This window comes from Chaetodon trifascialis, chromosome 15 (assembly GCF_039877785.1).
Source record: "Chaetodon trifascialis isolate fChaTrf1 chromosome 15, fChaTrf1.hap1, whole genome shotgun sequence".
Taxonomy (NCBI): domain Eukaryota; kingdom Metazoa; phylum Chordata; class Actinopteri; order Chaetodontiformes; family Chaetodontidae; genus Chaetodon; species Chaetodon trifascialis.
In genome coordinates, this window is record NC_092070.1 from 13,395,492 (window position 1) to 13,414,491 (window position 19,000).

The 19,000-nt window shown below is 44.7% G+C and overlaps 1 protein-coding gene across 6 annotated transcripts in view; it reads right to left on the minus strand.

The window, feature by feature from the left end:
• The window catches only part of tnrc6c1 (trinucleotide repeat containing adaptor 6C1), a 45,592-nt gene that overhangs the window by 6,892 nt on the left and 19,700 nt on the right, over positions 1-19,000 (minus strand). For 2 of the 6 annotated variants that reach the window (XM_070982132.1, XM_070982136.1), the window contains 14 exons: positions 8,305-10,836; positions 5,977-6,171; positions 5,135-5,301; positions 4,968-5,045; positions 4,440-4,658; positions 3,641-3,790; positions 3,214-3,333; positions 2,958-3,041; positions 2,474-2,714; positions 2,228-2,392; positions 1,608-1,784; positions 1,235-1,411; positions 722-832; positions 72-290 (listed from right to left, as the gene is read on the minus strand). In XM_070982132.1, the coding sequence (XP_070838233.1) occupies positions 72-290; positions 722-832; positions 1,235-1,411; positions 1,608-1,784; positions 2,228-2,392; positions 2,474-2,714; positions 2,958-3,041; positions 3,214-3,333; positions 3,641-3,790; positions 4,440-4,658; positions 4,968-5,045; positions 5,135-5,301; positions 5,977-6,171; positions 8,305-10,836 (4,635 nt within the window). Of the gene's footprint in view, positions 1-71; positions 291-721; positions 833-1,234; positions 1,412-1,607; positions 1,785-2,227; positions 2,393-2,473; positions 2,715-2,957; positions 3,042-3,213; positions 3,334-3,640; positions 3,791-4,439; positions 4,659-4,967; positions 5,046-5,134; positions 5,302-5,976; positions 6,172-8,304; positions 10,837-12,557; positions 12,679-19,000 lie in introns of those variants that run through there. The other 4 variants (XM_070982133.1, XM_070982134.1, XM_070982137.1 and 1 more) reach the window with 4 other exon arrangements.

The window sequence follows — 19,000 nt, forward strand, 5'->3', positions numbered from 1 at the left end:
TGATGGAGCCAATTTAGATCGCTTAATTAACTCTACACCATTTAATGGTAAATATTTCACTTGAGGACTACCTGTGGTGTAAGAGCTGCTCCAGCCTTGGGCCAGCCCCAGGGAATTGGCACCCCAGGTCGAGGAAGGCTTGGTGTTGGTGAGGCCAGGTGGGGGGCGGGAAGGGGCCGTGTTGCTGCTCCGGGGCCCCTGGGGGACCTTCCACAGCTCGTGGGATAGAGAGGCTTGGCTGTGAGAAATGGGGCCTGGAGACCAAGTAGATTTCATCTCTGACAGTTTACCTGGATGGAAAAAAGTGAGGGAAAGGTTGGTCTGAAGAACCAAGTGACTGAACAACAGCTGCTCCCACAGGAGGGAGTCCCGCAGAGCAAAATGATCAGACGAAACAGTTCTCTCATATTTGCCCAAGGGACAACACTTCCCATGCCACACACAAGGAGGAAAAAGATACACTAGATACACTAACACCACAGAGGAAAAATGCACTGCATGAGAGACAAAGTTAAGAGGGAGAGAGCTCAAACAAGGGTTGTATGTAATCAGGAGCGTCAGTGCTCCTGATTACGTATGAATGAATGAACAGGAGACGTGGCTCTCCAGGGAGTGGTTGGGGCTCTGTTTGTTACAGTAACAGGAGGGAGAGGATAATGTTGATTTGCAGTGATTCAGCTACTGCAAAGTGGGGAAAGGACGTTATGGATAAACCATGTACCTGCATCGTCCGTCTCCGGGGACGACAGACTGAACGAGCTAGTGTAGGCACTGACTGGCCAATCAGAGGAGGGAGGCAGAGCCTCGTTCTGAGATGAAGTGGGAGAAGAGCCTAAGCCGATGCCATCAACAGAAATAGACAAGACACAAACAAATAAGGAAAAAAATAGCAGAGAGAGAAAATGGAGTAAAGGAAAATGCACAGCAAATGATGATAGTAAGCTCATTTAAAAGAGGATAAATTGGTAAATGACAATGATTATAGAGGCAGTTAAAAGTAGGAAAATAAAGAACAAAAGAACAAGAAGCGGGCTTTCTGGTGGCAGCAGCTGCGTGGTACTCTCAGACAAGTTTAGTGGGTTTACAATACATGAGGACATAGCTTGTTTTACAAATTTTTTACAAATTCGACTTGGATTCACTGTGTTTTGCTATACTGTGACTGGCAGGCCACGACCACAACACAAAAACTTCTTACTAGGCATCTTTACTAGGACACCTTTTTAGCCCTTACTTGAAAACTCTTTGACCCATCTCTCACCTCCACTCCTGTCCCGCAGCAGGTAGCGGTTGACATCTTGGATGTTGGTGTTGATGGTGGGCCCGCTGGGGACACTGCCGGGGGTCACGTTGGGGTCAGTCTCCGGGTCGATATTCTGGAGGCCCTTCCAGGGCACACCAGGGCAGAACTCTGAAAATCAAAAATGAAATTTTAAAAACGTTTTTTCTTACCAGTATTAAATTTACATCAAGTTTTGGTTGCTGACATTGAACTGGATGGATTCTACGTTTTAAGTGTTACAGAGGAGCAATAATGGCCCCATGTACCCAATATTTCTTGCCCCCCGAAAAACAAACCATGAACACTGAGTGCTTCATGCTCTAACCTGGTGGCCAGTTGATATTGGTCCCATTGGCCATCTTGTCACTGCTGCTCTTGCCCTGCCCCCAGCTGTCTGGGGGGACCAGGGGACTGGTAGGTGACTCTGAGCTGGACATCAGGTTGTAGGGACTGTAAGAATCCTCCAGCTGATGGGGTTTACCAGGGGGACCCAGGTTGGCACCTGAGAAAAGTTCAATTAAAAGAATAGTTGAGGTCAGTGAAATGTGGGAAATGTTTTGGATTTTCTTTTCCAACCGTACTTTTCATGTAGTGGTATGATTATATTTAAATCATTCTGTTTTTAACATTTTTAACATCTTTCTTGAATATGGTATGGTGTTGGTCACACAATAGGTAGAAACTTCCTGGCTGACCCACTTCCCAAATCTGCATCTTGCAGGCTGTAACAGGTAATACGGTGTAAAAGGTGAAAACGGGGCTTAATGTGAAAATTGGAAACGAGGATTACTGTAAGGGAGGAATACCTTGTTATTGTTGTTTGTAAAGGAAAATGATAAGTCGTCATAAATACAAACTTTGTAATACAAACATACTTTCAGATATGAAACAATGTGCTCTGTAGTGGGGATTTTCCATTACCCCGGATTCCCTTTCTTCTCTCACCATGCTTGCCCAGGTTGGGCTCAAGAGGAGAGGAGTTTCCAGAGAGGCTTTCGATGGAGTGGGGATGCGTCCACTGTGACAGGCGCGACTGAGGCTGGGGGGGTTCCTTCATAGACAGACTTCCCACCTCCATGCAGTTTACATTCATGTTTGGATTCAGTCCAGCTGAGAGGACAGAGAGATGTTACTACACAAGCCCACAAGGTTTGACTATTTTCCATTATAAGAGAGGTTCATGCCACTTACAGAGAGAGTAGGGGCTGTAGGTGTTGGGAGATGACTGCGGCTCTTTGGTCTGCAGGTCAGGGAGGCCTGGAGCCTGGGGGTGACCTGGAAATGAATCCAGGCTGGATTTGGCCCCACCAGGATGCAGGCCCGAGTGGGAAGGGGGCGGCTGCTGTTGCTGCTGCTTCATCAGCAGAGCCTGGGCCAGCTGACGCTGGTGCTGTTGGATCTGCTGCTGCATGTTATTGATTGTACGTGCAACCTGGGATGACATCACAATGGAGATATATTAATATATATCTATAAGATCTCTAGTGTGCAGGTGTAAGGTATAACAACTGAAATAAACTTAGTCTTCATACAATAGTTTCACTTCAGTCAGCGTAAAATAGCTGACATTATTTTATGTGACATGATAATGTAAGTAAATTTAGGATTTTCAGTGACCAGAGTGAGTAACTGAGCAGGGAAGAAAAGAAAAATGAAGGTAAGAGGGTAAACTTACTTGCTGCTCTTGTTGTCGAATGGGGCCAGAAACATTGCGCTGCGCCTGCAACATCTGCTGCTGAATTTGTAAACGCTGGTATGCCTATGAATCAGGTCCAAGACATCGTTTCAATGTCAAAAGATGTTACAGTGTCTGGAAACCCAGTTATAATACAACACTACTAAAACTTTTTTTTTTTTTAATTTAAAAATACTCCTACTGCCTCTATTTTTTGTGGGTTTAAAGTGAAAGAGAAGGCAGAAATGAGACCTACCAGTTGCAGCTGGTAAAGTTGATTCAGAAGGGTCATATGTTGAGGGTTTATTGGTGAGGTTAAAAGTGCAGGATTCAGACCAATGTTTTTTGCTGCAAACTGTAAGAGCTGTGCTTGAACCTGTGGGCAACAGATAAGCTGTTTACATGTAAAACACAGCATGTGTTTATTTTCTGTGCATACACTGTCTATGTGAACATGAGGGCACATGAAAGGTCTGAATAGTAAATACAGTCTGCCCCTTTATTGATATTTATATAAGTTCAAAGAGGCCTGAAGGGATACATAATAAATGAGAAACTCATAGTGGAGACAATTTTTTAGAGTGTAATGTGAATGTAAAATATTCATATATACATACATTAAAACGCTTTGGGTACTTTGCATAGTAAGTGAGAACTGAAACTGCAATTGTGTTTGTGTGTACCTGAGGGGAGAGAAACTGAGGCACTTGAGCACGTAGACTAGGCTGAGAGGAACTGAGAGGCGGCACTGGTGGCTGAGGAGGCGGCTGCGGCTGCTGCATGGCCCGGGCTTGTGCTGCTCCACCACCGCCAAACATTCCACTCTGCATCTGCTAGACAAAGTAAGGATCAAGAGAGAGTCAGTCAACCCCCGCTTCAGTCAAACAATTCAATTCAATTCAATTCAATTCAATTCAATTCAATTCAATTCAATTCAATTCAATTCAATTCAATTCAATTCAATTCAATTCAATTCAATTTGTATAGCGCCAAATCACAACAAAAGTTGTCTCAGGACACTCTCCATATAGAGCTGGTACAGACCGAGCTCTTTTATGAACAGAGACCCAACAATTCCTTCATGAGCAAGCACTTGGCGACAGCAGCGAGGAAAAACTTCCTTTTAACAGGCAGAAACCTTGGGCAGAACCAGGCTCAAACACGCAGGCTATTTCTACCACCATGAGCTTGACAAGGCCACAGAATGCCAGCAAGTCTTTAAAAAGTCTTGAAATCAATTATCTCCACTCATGGGTTTCAAATGTCTTAAATGTTTTATGTCAAGTTGCATCAAAATATATGATGTCCAAAACAACTTTGCCCTTCATAACATGCTGAGGCAGAGGGGGTGAAATAAAGGTTTAGACATTGATTTGAACACATTTAGTCAGGTATACAATTCAAACACACCAGTTAACCATCATTAAAATTAAAAACTAGTTCATGTAAAATACTTTTTTTTAATACAAATGAATGAATCACCTTATCCATGAAGGGCAAGCGAGGTTCTGCTGAGGGGTCTTTGGAAAGAAGCGGAGGCCGAGGGCAGCTCATGGGCTTGTTGATGAGCCCGTTGTTGTAGTCGTGGCCAGTTATCCCCATCCCCCGCTTGTCCAGCTCTGTCTTCTTCTCCAGCAGGGCACTCATGGCCTGATCCAGGTTCATGTTGTTGCTCTTCAGAGCCTCCTCTGCTGGATCCCTCTGGAGAATAAACCAGAAAGCATCAGTAATTCAGAAACAAATCAATGCTAAAATGGAGGAAAACTTTGCTTCTCATGACTAAGTAACACAAATAACACAGTTTAGCCTGATAATTATGTTGATTTGGGTTAGTGGTCTCACACATATGTTGTGCATTAAATGACCAATCATAATTAGTGTGAATTCTTAAAAATATGTTGTAGTAACAATCACTGATCAAAAGGTAAATAAATGCTTTAATAAAATCACAGTGTTCTCTCCAAGAATTGACTAACAGCAGCGTAGAAGTTTCTAGTGACTTCAACTCACAGGGAAGCCCATGTCTGTCAGCTGTTTGATGAGACGATTCATGATCCAGGCATCTTCTTGCTTCCCTGGGACCTTTCCCTGGGAGAGATGATGAACGAAAAGTATTATTACCGCACTAACTAAAGAATATTTCACAATAAAGCTGTAATATCAAAATAGCTTCACACCTTCGGTGGGACCTTTTTAGATGCATTGCCCCAAGAGTTACAAGAGGAGTTGCTCTCCTGGGAGGCAGCGCTGTTCCACATGTCTCCCTCCTCAGCATCCCACTGACCCCCCGACAAGTTGAGCTCTTCACCTCCACCTCCCCATCCGTCTTGCATAGGTTTAGGGGCTGGCGAACACATCGCAAGAGAGGATGTAAACCAAGCAGTGTTAAGGACACATGCCTTATGTGTTAACTTTAGGATGTTGGTCTTCAATACAATAAAGCTACTAAAATAGAGAGTATATGATATCACACACATATATTTTCATTATATATTTTATGCATATATTGTTCTTCACCTCCATATGTTATGAAACCTAAAAATAAAGACATAACCTCAGCTATATGAATGGATGTATGTATTCTTTTGGAAGATGTGACCCGATCCAGCTGGTTCAGGTTAAAGTTAAGCATCCAGCCTGTTGTCCTCTTGCTAATAAACTTTCAGTTTTTAAAACATGTATATAAAGTTTAAGACAACTCTTTGATAAAAATAAAAGCAGCAAAATCCAAGCCTTGGAAAATAAACAATTGGTTACATAAACTGAAAATGAAACTCAAACACAACATCATTACATAAAAGTAATCTGAACACTAATAACAGATGGCCACTAGGTGTCAGTGTGGATTTCTGGGTAAAATTTCCACTGCTCCTGCTTCCTTCGTCCATATTGACGTCCCTGAAGAGTATTACTGAACTTTTTTCAGCAGTGCAGCACACATGTGGTGTCATTATTCCTCAAAGACTTAAACACTTCATTCATAATAATTCATAAAACCAAAGAGGGTTAAATTATTTACCAGGTTTGCAAGATGCAGATGTCATCGCCGAGTTTCCCCTGCCATAGCTATCTGGGTTGCCATCTCCCCAGCCTCCACAACTCCCAGTAGGCTTGCCCCAGGCAGATGTCCCATTGTCCACGCTGACCGGAGAGGGCGCAGGTTCCCCCCAAGAGCTCTCTGATTTTGTGTGGGAGCTGGGTATTTCTCCCCAACCTGGAGGACACACAAGGACATGAGCCTGTCAATAATAATCATTCACTGCCCAAATACGAGAAACTAAAATAAGTTGAGCTATACCAATGTATTATTATTATTATTATTATTATTATTATTATTATTTACATTTGAAGCTTCTAGGTGTTCAAATGAAGCTTTGAATGTCTGTTGTCAAAAAATAAATAATAAATCTTTTAACAAAATCCTCAATTTTGGTGAAAGTGATTCATCGGATTAAATGAGTTACTATGTTTTTTAATTAAATCAACTTTCTTTAATGAATAGAACATGTTATATTCATAAACATAAACACATGTGGGAAGTAGGCTAATCCAATAAAGGCATAAAATAAAATGCTGCCCAACTGGCAATTACTTTGTCTTTCTACAGTCACTGGTATGAAAGTGATGATGTCTTGATGGACTGCCGAGCGCCAGGAGATTGCAGACACATAAAATGTACTTTGTTTGGTAATGACTTCACTGATCTAATTTATTTACTACTTTAATTTACTAAATAGTGACAGAGCCAAAATATTTTTTTAATTGTGGTTATACAAGTGTAATTTGTGGTGTTGTTGGTGGACCTTCTCATTAATACAGGTGTGCCTCCCTTTGTGTGCGGCATGAGAAAGAACTTTTTTTTTCCCCAATTAAAAATACAAAATAAAAATAATAATAATAATGGTAATGATAAAAAACCTTTTAGAACGCAGAAGGATATATTCTAAAAACCTTTAACAATTATGTTAAAAACTTAATTGTTTACTTAAAAGTTTAGATGTGCCTGCTGTATGCCTGACTCAAAAGTCTGACAAGCAAGTTTGTCTTTCAGTGAAGCATATTCAACACGTTCAAAAACAGATTTTAATTATTATTTTAATAACATTAATAATTGTATGTCTGAAAGTGCTGTGTATTAACTGATAAACCTACATAAACATACTGCTTGCATTCTTTTTTTGTTTGTTTCTTGTCGATATAAACTGAGTCTTAAATCTAACTGAACCTCTGGTAAACTCCATCACCGTGTTTATCCTTCTGTTTTGGAGTGTGAAGTGCCACACATGGCAGGAACCTGGGCTTGGCTGAGCAGAATGGTTGACAGAGGGAGAAGATGCCCATTTAAGATTTGGCACAGCCTGGCCCCTCTTGGCACGAGAGACACAGTGCTGTCTCTGGGCCTGTGGCAGTGCCAGGCTCAGCTTAGCTCTCTCTCCAGGCAGAGGTCAAATCCTAAAGGCTGCTCCAAAATTATAGTTAACATTCAACCTTTTAGTATTATGACTGGATGATGTGCTACACTGATTTAAAAATGGCATAGTGTGTTAAAACAAACTTTTGCCCAAACTTTCTGCCCTTAGTTATAAACAGTACTGAGAAGTAAACCCTTTTTGTTTGATCCACTATATACTCAATGGCCATTATGCCAGCAATACAGACCGCATTCAGGTTTTATTGGGAAGCAAATGAATCCAAGGTGGAGTCAGCATGCAGGGTCAAGTGAGGGACAGCAGGGGGCGTCTGACCCCTCTAAGCTCCAAGAGGCTTGCTCCACCTCCTTCCTTCAACAACTGACAGATGGTGGCTCCCATGTAATCACACACTTCCGATCAGTCTCAAACAGTTTGTGGTGATTCGCTATTTTCACGAGAGACTTTGTAAACAGCATTCTCGTGCTTCCTTTGGGTACCCATGAGAGGTTGCCAGGGTTACCCATACAGACTTGTCTGGTGTGAGGTGCCTCATAGAGGGACAGGGCTGGTGCCGCTTAACACATTTGGATAGTTGATAAGATGTAAATCCAAAGAGGGCAAACTAGGTCAAGATTTTACCTTTAAGTGGATCAACAGATTGGAGCTTAGCAGCGCACTGTGCTAACGAACCAACAACCAACTTTAATGTTTGACACCTTAACTTTGAGCAGAGGAAAAAAAAGAAATCTACTTTATTTTAAGTAGCATTTTGAATAAGTCAAAGTCACGGTGAAGTCAAACACTTTTTAATTTCTAATATTGACAAGACAATTTATCTGTAGACTATAAGCAACTGAATCACCCCAATTTGACTAAACACAAGAGGTGTAGACTATATATACACACTGCAAAATCAGAGGATTATGTTGTCTTACCTTGAGCTATCAGGGGGCCCCTGTTGTGAGCTGGCCCAGACTGGTGTTGGACAATAGGATCCATGGGTCCACTGCTAGGTCCTGGGTTTTGGGAGCTTTGGGTGTGGTTCTGTAAAGGTGCAGACGGGCCATGATAAGGGTGATTGTGAGAGAGGGGGTGGTTGTTGTTGGGGCCTGGGGGGTTATTGCCTCCAGTGGTAACTTTAGCCTGGGACATTCCAGGATTGTTTCTGTCCCACAGGTTGACTGTCTTGTTGTAGGTACCAGGGTCACCCCAAGCTGAGGTCCCATCATCGATCTCCATCTTACGTCGGATTGAAGGTGGGGAGGGCTCTTCCCAGCCTGTAGGCTCAGCTGAGGACTCCTGCTTACTGCCACCCCAGCCTCCACTTTGCTTCACTGAGCCTGAGCCACCCCAAGAGCCCATGCTTCCTCCTCCACTACTACCACTGGGCCCATCCTGAGGCTTTGCCCCCCAACCTTGGGGAGGGCCACTAGGACGCTGACAAACGGGCTCTCCCCAGCCCGTATTTCCTCCAGCTCCAGATATCCCAGGTCCTGAAGAAGGCATTCCCCAGCCTCGTGGTTTTTCCTTCCAGCCTGCTGCTTCTCCCTCCCACCCAGGGTTGGTGGGACTCTTTTTGCTCTCCTCTGGTTCCCTCCAGTCCCCTGCATTATTGCTCCCTCCACTATTGCCCCAGCTGTGGGATGCTTTGGGTTGTTCTCCCCAGCTCTGGGATGTTGCCTTGACGTGAGAGTCATCCCACCCAGCTGTCTTCTCCTCTCCCCAGGACTGATTCCCATTCTTGGGTATATTAGTGGTGGAGCCTCCTGTTGAAGGGGTCCCCCAGCCACCAGGGCCACTTGGGGGCTTAATGTTGTTGGGTGGCTCTCCCCAGCCAGAGCTAGGCTGGTTGGTAGCAGCTATACTTCCACCCCAACCTGAAGCTCCCTGAGAACCAGGCACATCATTTTTGCTCCCAGGTTCAGTCCTTTGAGAGGGGCCCATGCTAGTGTTGGAGGGCCCCTGGGTATCGCTTGGAGTGGTTTGGCCAGATCCCCATGATTCAGTGCCTACATCATTCTTGCGTTTAGTATCGTCCATGTCCCAGGAGGTGTGCTGGCGAACAGGGGTCTGTCCCCAGCCAGTGTTACACAACACCCTGGGGTCTAGATCCTGGGCAGGCAGCAGAGGAGCTGGATTATCTCTGGATGAGTGGTCTCTGTGCCGGGGATGTCCTTCCATGCTGTCACTGCTCCCCTCACTGGCACCAGCTGTGCTCACAGCTCTGCTCCAAGGACTAGCTTGTGGATCCTGGGGGGGAGAGCTGGGGGCATCCCAGCTTCCCTGGGCCTCTTCAGTGTGCTGCTTCCCCCATCCTCCACCAGACTGGTCACCCCAGCCTCCAGAGTTTCCTGCTCCACCTCCTCCATGGCCCCAGGCAGAGTCCCAACCAGGTGCCTCCTTAGATGAAGGTGCCTTTGAGTCGCTACTGTTACCCCATACTGAGGTGCCATCTTCTCCATTGACCTGTGGGCCCCCTGGTGGAGGCTGCCCCATGGAACCCAAGCCTACAGGTGCACTACCCCAGCCAGGCAAGTTGCGGATGGGGCTGGGGGGTTCCTGCTTATTAGTGTGATTTGGTCCATCAGTTTTAAGGTTCTGAGGTTCTGAACTGAAAGACACATTCGTGGACGGGGAGGGGTGTGGCTCTGAAGTATCAGAGGCCATTATGCTACCCCAGGCGCTGCCAATCCCCGAGGAGTTGCTGTTAGTGTTGGCTCCGGTACAGGTGCTGGTCTGGGCTGGAGAGGGGCCAGGTGGATTACAGAGGTTGGGTGTAGGTTGTGGAGGTGAAATGGTGTTGGCTCCCCCTGAGCTGCCTGCCCCTGTGCCACCTCCATCATGCCCCAACATGGGCCAGGCAGAAGGGTTGGCATTAGGGTTTAGGTTCAAGTTAAAGTTGGTGGCGGAGGATGATGAAGAAGAGCCCCAGCCCCTGCTGCCTCCTCCTGCCACTGGGCTGTCACTCTTCCCTTCACTCCCCACTGAGGACTGAGGGGGGCAGTGGGAAGGTCCAGGCCCAGAGCCCCAGCTGCGACTGGATGCAACCTGGCTAGAGAGCATGCTGGTTCCAGTATGATTGGCAGGGCTGGGCCCACTGTTGGCCTTGCTGCTAAGGTGGTTGGCAGGGAAGTGGCCTGTCTGGCTGTTGGCCCCTGTGGCCATACTCACTGCACTACAACTACTACTAGTACTACTGCTGCTGCTGCTGCTGCTGCTGCTGCTGCTGCTGCCGCTGCTGGTCAGGTGACCAGGGTCAGTGTCCAAAGGGCATCCTCCTGGAGGGGCCTGGCTCTGGCTGAGGGTAATAGAGGGCCAAGCCTCTGTGTCCTTCTGGTCAATGATCAGTTGATCCCAGCCACTGAAATTGGTGGAAGATGCAGCACTTGTGGCACTCCTGTTGGCTGGCAGGTGTCCCCAGAGGGGATTATCATACTGGGCTCCCTGGCCACTCTGTGGGGGCAGTTCTGTATGGGAGGAAAGAAAAACAACAGGACATGAGCATGAGCAAGAGCATGAGCATGAGCGAAGAGAGGTATAAGATAGAACGTCATCACACCCACATATGCTTATTAAGGTTGAAATACCATGGCAACATGTAAGGTGTCTACTTATGTGTACATAGACTTCACAATATGCTTTATTAATGAAAATACCACCTACACCGAAAATGCAAACACTGAGAGGAGAATGACTAATATGATAGCAGAGGGACCTTTAATTAGAAAATAAATGCAATATTTCTGCACTCCATTTGAACACTATATATTTTCACAGGTCACACAGTTTTCATACATATGTTTCCAAATATTCAATGACTCAAGACAGGACTAATGCTCTCCATGATGTAACTATGACAAGATAATATTCACAATCATCTTTGCTCTCAAAACCAACTGTGCTGAAACTGGAGCAACTCAGACGTCCCTGAAGCTATTTTATAGTCATTATTGCAGATACTGTTCAAAATGTGAAGGAGCTTGTAGCCAAACTACTTGTGCTGAAAAGACTAGTAATTTCTAATTTAAATCACATTTTAAGACCAAAAATCAAAATTGACTGTGACTGTATACAATACTACTGACACTAATAAAGCAACAAATTTAGAGGCTATCTTGAGTAAATAGGGTTAAAAATGAACCAAGTGGGAATATGTACCAGATGCAGAATCTTCTTGTGTCAGTCATTAAATAATGCATGCTATTGTCCTGTATGAAATGAGAAGCCAAGTACTGTATCTTAATAACAGGTCATCCCAGAAAGGACCCTGACATTTTGGAACCACATTCGAGGTAGTAATCAATGACAGGGGCCATACAGCTGGGTCATCCTTAACTTTTGACCTCCTAACGACTGCAGTTATGACCTCTGCTTGACATGAAGCAACAAAACTCTACACTCACTCAAGGCGGCTGTCTCCTCACCAACACATCAGCCTCAATATGCCCGCAGAAATGCACTGACAACACAAAGTAATGCTTTGACTTATTTCTCATAGATCCCTGTGGAGTGAGTTGAGCAAGCTCCCTGGAGTACCAGTGTGCATATGGATTGTGTTGGCACAAACGAAGCCCAGTTGCAGATCATGATTGCTGCACTGATGAGCCTGCTCCCACCTCATTGCCTCATTTCTGCTGTCCCTGCTGCTGCAGTGGCTTGTTGTTTACATGTGCCTTCACATGCATGCTTAGTTTGTGTCCAAAAAAACAGTGTCACAACTACATGAGGGAAGTGACAGCATTTGTGTACCACCCCTTGTTTTCAAGCTTACTTCAATGCTTGCTAGGGGAGAGAGAGGAGGCAGTGAGAGAGCAGGAGGGAAAAAAGAGGGCACTGTGTTTCTGACACACACAGCGCTGTCGTTCTGTAGCGTCACTCTACTGAGAAGTGCAGGACCGCCATTTTCTCAGTCCTGAACTACAGCCAAAAAAGCTCTGAGCTACCATCTGTATCTCGAACATCGCTGCTTTAATAGCACGGATGTCTCACTTGCAATAACGCAAAACATAAGAACTCAATACTGCATGCCCACAATGCACTGTCGCTGCAGCTTTAATGTTCAAAAGTGCTCTTCCACACAGTGTGTAAATACAATCCACCAAAACAACACAGAAGAGGCACAGAGGAGAGAAAAAACAGGGAGACCAAGAGGGAAGAAGGGGAGATGTGAAACACAGTAGCGAAATACCTGTGGAGACGTGCCTCCCAACCATCCTGTAAAGAGCTAGGTTTTGTGCGACGCAGCGACCATCCTTGTCTCAATATGTCTGCTCGGCTCGCCAAGCTTCTGAGGCTCGTTTCTGAAATGCTGCCAAGAAGTTGCACAGCTCTTGCGCGGCATGAGACAACTCCCCCTCCCTTCCTTCCTCACCCCTCATGCTCGGTCCCTCCCACCAACACTGCTTTGGCTGGGTCTCTTCTCTTCTATCTATTGCCTCCCTCTGGCTTTATTTATATCGTGCTCTATTCCTATCCTGACGGAGGATATTCTCCCTCTCTGGAAAAGCACTGAAAGAAGGCTGGTTGGGGGAGGGGATGGGAGCACTGAAGAAATGGGGGGCTTGGTTAACAGCTGAACGATAAAGCCTGGAGACTTTCATTATGCACTCACGAGGCATGAGGTAACACAAAACAAAAGGGGGACTCCTCTAACCTCCCCCCACCCTCACATCTTTCAACCTTTCAAAACTGTCACTAAATATTTAGCCAAGACCACTCCATCTGCAATTAGCACTGCTACCCACAATGGAAAGCCGCTTGAATAGCAGTGGCGGGCAAGAGAGACCAAGAGAAACCCCACAAAGGCCTGCTGCACCCCTGGTGCTGGCATAACAATCTTCTCACACATGCATGTGGTTATGTATGAGCAGGCATATCATCAGAACATGCATGTTGACAAATGTCTATTTCTGTCTCAATCTATTTGGTAAACACACATCTCACTCATTTCCCCCTGGTTTTGTTGTTGTCTATTATGTTATTAGTGGCTCTGCTGGGTGGCTGGAAGTTCCTGTTGTACTGGAGAGCAGTTATGCTTTGGTTGTTTACAGTGTCTTTGTGAACTTCACAATAGTTGCGCAGAACAAAAGAAGTACAGATAACAAAAGGAAGGTACTCCATGTTTATGTTGATCACCCTCCTCCAAGTTGCAAACTGTGCCTTCAAACACTTGAAAAATGATAGCCATAATATTGCTGCCATGGGGTAACTCCACCACTGGGGTATTCCTTCATCAGGTATGGTTTCAGCAACACCTGTAATCCATTATCCATGTTGAATTAACCATTGGTAGTCAAGCTGATGTCACTTATTTTCTTCCTGAAGAACGACACGCCGTGACTGATAAGACCCAATCAGTAAACAAATGTGGGTGTTTATTGTTTCCAAAAGTCTCCATTTCTGCCCATCCAGACTAAAACACCTGGAGTTTTCAACTAAACAGGGTCAACAGCATTTTCAACAGCATTGATTTTAGGGGTTTTTAAATGCTGGAGTAGTGTGGATCTAGCCCATGGTTGCTAGGTGGGAATGCTATGATTATTAGAAGCAGCAGCAGCAGCAGCAGCAGCACCACCACCACCACCACCACCACCACCACCACCAAGCTTTGGACAGAAAACTGCCACTTCACTGTGGGCCTTTCTGAGAACAAGGCAAGGGCATAAAATAAGCAGACTCACATGGATCTAGTCACAGTTCATGATAAGGGGCCTCGGATCTGATCCAAAACATGCCACAGGAGCTACAAGGGGCAAAGAGGTTGCATACAGAGACAACAGAGGAAGACATGCATGAGATTTAATAGAAGGCATGGAGGGAGGAGGATAGCAGGGACTGGGAGCTCGGCAAGAGAGAGAAAGAAAAAAAGAAAAGGACAGCAGTCCCCTGGATCAAGGCTAGTATTGTTTACAAATGATCCCGGTGCCCACGCAACAACACAATAAGTCAATGTTTGGTAGAGAACAAGAGTCCTTTTATGGCTAAGGTTCAGCCCACTATGCCTCTCCACTGTGAGGACCTAACATGCGGTGAGGTCATGCTGTGCTACTGCATGGCCACTGGCTCCTTTGTGTGTTAACATACTGTGCGCACAGTGCAGACACTGCATCTACTGTATGGATGCATACATGCAGGCAAACAGAAAAAACACAAACACACTACTTCCTGAATGCTCAGCAGGCAATTCTTCCTTTTCACGCTTTCCTTCAGCCTCGTACATTTTATACATGTCCACTTATTCATAACAAGTGGACATGTATGTCCAAAATGCAGGTGTAGTAAGGTGTTTGGGGGGGGGGGGGTACAAGGGTCATATAAAAGAGGGATTCTGAGGCATGAGAATAGAAAGACAGACTGGACAGAAAATGAAAGACAGGGATGGATGTTCAGAGATTGAAAGAGGAAGTAATCTAGGAGGGCTGTGCGGGCCTCAGCTGGACTGATCCTGGCTTAATGAAGTCCCTGAGGGCAGAGAGATGGGATGGTACAGACCTGACAATGCATGCTGCCAGCCAGATGAACAAGCTTTTGGACAGACATACACACATGAACATACAGCTCCCAGGAACGTGCTACCTCTGTGTTTAATGATCACAATCCCAATTGTTTTTGGTTTGATGCACTAAACATAAACTGTACAAGGAGCATGGATGGAGCATGGATGCAGTTTTCCTCAAAAACTGCATCAGGCACGACACGATCAGAGATGATTCTTATTATTATGTCTCAATGGCACATGACAATTTTTTTTACCTTCTATGGTTCTAACTTCTCAGATGTGCCAATTTAATGCCTTTCTTTGTCACATATAATAGTAAACTGATTATAGTCTGTTTTTATTACTGTTGGTCAACTTTTTAATCTTAGGCACTTAATAAAAGTATTGAATGATCAAATAATGATTATAGGTTGTGCAACCACTTATATCAAACATCTTTGCAAGACAGCATTTGTCTTATAAAGTATTATTCCAGCGGGGCACTGGCAAATAAGAAAGTTATTGTATAGTACTAGTGTGTCTAAAATACTCAACTGAACCAGCTGATTTTTATGTTTCTAATATTTAAGGGTCTGAGAGTGAGGTAGGGTCAGGGCAGCATTGCAAAAGTGACCTGCATGTCCTGTTTGCCAGGCTAGTGTGACGCAATATGACAAAGCAGAGTAGCAGCCATCAGCCGTACACTGAACCAGCAGAGTTCTGTAGGCTCAGCACACACATGACACTTGACGGTTTTTTCTTTCTGCCACTGCTGGAAATATGCTGAAGTGACACAGACAGATTGTTGGATGTTGGCTAAATTGTATTCTTCCTGGAACCAACAACAGCTGCTTAATGACAGGGACTGTACAGAAATATATGCAAGAAATTCTGTTTCATATAGATGCTTTTTTTTGCTGCTGCTTTGCTGTTAATGCTATGTTATTATCTCAACATTATCTCAAGGGAAAAGACTAACAGAGGGACAAAACGTGTCTTTTGAAAAAGCGCACATCTAAGACATCTGGTCGTCATGTTTGCCCGCGAGTATCCCCTTTCTCCTCCTCCTCTAAAGGATAAACCAGGTCAAGGGCTTTCTCCAGCATGCCAGTCTTAAAATAGCATGCTCTCTCACGCCTCCTCTACATGAAAGGGCCCTGGGATATGAATTGTCAGCCAAGCAAATGACAACATTGGGATGGATATAGGATATAATAATGGGAAAATCGACAAACATAGGTACATAAGGTATGTGCAGCCTGACTAATCTTCACTGCCCTGGGGCCAATGAGGGTTTGTGTGCGCTGAGGTGTAGGTATAGCAGAGGTGTAGGAGGTGAACACATGTGCATCAGAGAATGACGAGCATGGCAGAGAGAGCCAGAGAGAGAGTAGCAGGGGCACAGAGCGAGAGAGACGAGATAGAAAAAGGAAAGAGTGAGCGCTGAACATTTGTGGTTAACAGAGAGCTGATGTTTAATCACATCACAAGACGTCCCAGTCCTCTTCGAGGGGATTCCCAAGGCTCTTTTACAGCATCATCAGCAGACTTAAAGAGCACATCAAGTCTAGCCTGCATGCACTCTCCACTAGACAAGTTATTAGCACTTTAGCTGCACTGTTCTTTCACTTGACAAGGTCTGTTTACATTAAGATGTTTTTAGCTGGTGTCGGCCCCTGTTGTGCTTAGCAAGTACAATACCTACGGGTATATAAAACCTTGATTGTTACTTTATAGGCTTTAACTAGGGGGTGTTAGTCAAATGAAAAAGGGAGCGGCTATGGCCAACACATTATAGGACAACAAGCTAATTCTTTGATTGATTGATTAGTTTAGAGTCAAACTAAACAAGTCGGAGAAGGCCAGAGCTGCTGAGTGCACTACTGTCAGATAACAAATTGCACATAATTGGAGAAAACTGTATGCTTAAAAAAGTCATTTCCCTATTCCATATGTTAACTAAAAACCCTCAATCAGGATAATGTTTATCTTCATTAAGATTAATTAATTAAGATTAAGATTAATATTGATATGAAATCTGAACTCAAGCATTAAAACACAGCAGTGGTTGCTGCTGCTTGCCTTTCCAGCAGAATAATGCTGCATGGGTCAAGTTGAGCAGGGACACACAAAGCTAAGCCTGCAGAGGAAGAGAGTGTTTGTGTACAGGCAGATGTATACTGATATGGACACAAAGACCACGTTTATCAGCCCTACTTTTCAAGAGAGCCGACATGTGACCAAGTAATGAAAGCCGAGGTGAGGTGGAGGGGAGTCAGTGGATGGAGAGGAGAGGGAGAGGGGAGAGAATGAATGCAGCTAGTGTGCTTCTACTGTTAGCTGTCAGCAAGAAATGAAAGCAATCAGCAGGCACGGCTGTAGGGACAGAGTGATGGAGGTGGGTTTACCGGTGGCACTCTGCATGTGTGTTAAATGACATTTCTGCATATTTTACAGAACAGAAACAGCGAAATTTTGAACTAAGACACTCAATGGTTGAAGAGACCCATGGAGAACTGTTAAGTGGAGTGTCATGTGCAAAACTTCTCTGAGTTGCTACAGTATGTGTAGAGGTATATACAGTATAAAAACCTCCCACTGTACTCCTATCTGTCTCTCAGCCTGGAAGGTCCTCCTGTTTGTCTGTCCTAATGTAATCAATCAGTTCAAAGACGCACAGAGAGCAAAAGCAGAGCAGAGTGGGTCCGCCAGAGAGGGGTGGAGAGAAGCAGCAGCTTTTACCGTAAGCCATGAGTCACTTCAGCCCACAGTACTGGACCTCTGCCATGCTCGCTCTCTCCGTCTTTCTTTCTTTCTTTCTTTCTTTCCTTCTCACTCAGTCTTTCTATCAGCGCCAGGTCAGGCCCACTGAGGCGCCCAGCCAACTAGCTCGCTTCATAAGGCTCCTCCTCCAAAAACAGGAAACACTGTGGGGCTGGTCAGCAATGCTCAACAAAGAGTGGGAGGATGATGATGATGAGAGGGAGGAGGAGGAGAAGGAGAGGACAGGAAAAACATATCATCTCCATGGAGATAGAGCTGCATTGAAACAGCATCAGAGGGGTTGGGCGATGCTCAGACACACACCTATGCTACAATTTGTTTTCCATTCCAGATAACGAGAAGTGCCAAATGCCCCCAAAAGAATTTCAATATGATCATCTTCAAAGAACAGATGATTTTTATATTAAAAAAGAACAGACCTTTGTCACTTGGAAATACACGAGAACCCGGTTTACTGTGACATGCAGAGCCTCAGGAAGGAAAATACACACACACAGCCAGCCAGCTGTGTTTACTCTCTATCCTCTACCCCTGTATTCCTCTATCCCCATTTCTAATTCCCAGCCAGGCAGAGGCAGAGTGAAAATAAACAACAGTCTGCAGCACCTGTGAAGTGTCTTCTCACAGCTCTACAGGTACACTGTCCCATTACAATCACAGTGCCATGCAAAAAACAAGAATAGATACAGCCAACGTCATTAAGGAATGCCAATTCCAGTATGCGCAAACATGGCCATTCTGTGCACACCTGATAGAAGTCAAACAGCTGTCAGGATGAGTTGTAAAAAAAAACACTATATACCCTATGCATCTATCTATAAACGAATCAGTGAAGTACAGTGAAGAACATTTTCTTTTACTGGAGCTGTGTAGCTGTGTGAGTTGGATTTCTGGCTTGCCACAAATTCTGCTCGGCTGTCTTGTAGTTGCACAGTCTGATTTCCCACATGCTGCTGTCAAAACATCTGTGACAAACTGTGGAAAGCTTGCTTTATTATTATTTTAGTAGTATTTTACATGTTAAATGTTGGCTAAAACTGTAGACCCGACTGAGACTACAGTGATATGAAACTGAATTTCACTGCAGAACAGACTTCTCTTTTTATATTCTTATTCTCCATTCATAGTAGAGTTGCACTAAGTATTACTGTCTTTCTCTGTTTGTCAGCATTGCTGAGGATGCAGTTGTCTTGCTTGAATAAACTTTATTGGAATAGTCTCTGTACAAACCGACCGGGGGTTCCCTGCTTACATTTAGAGTGAGCACCCACACTGTGGCCTGTCAATTGATTCATATAGTGTGAGCATAAAAGTTGCAGGTTCTGGCTGTGCAGAAAGGCAGATTAAAATTTGTGATGTGAGTTAACAAA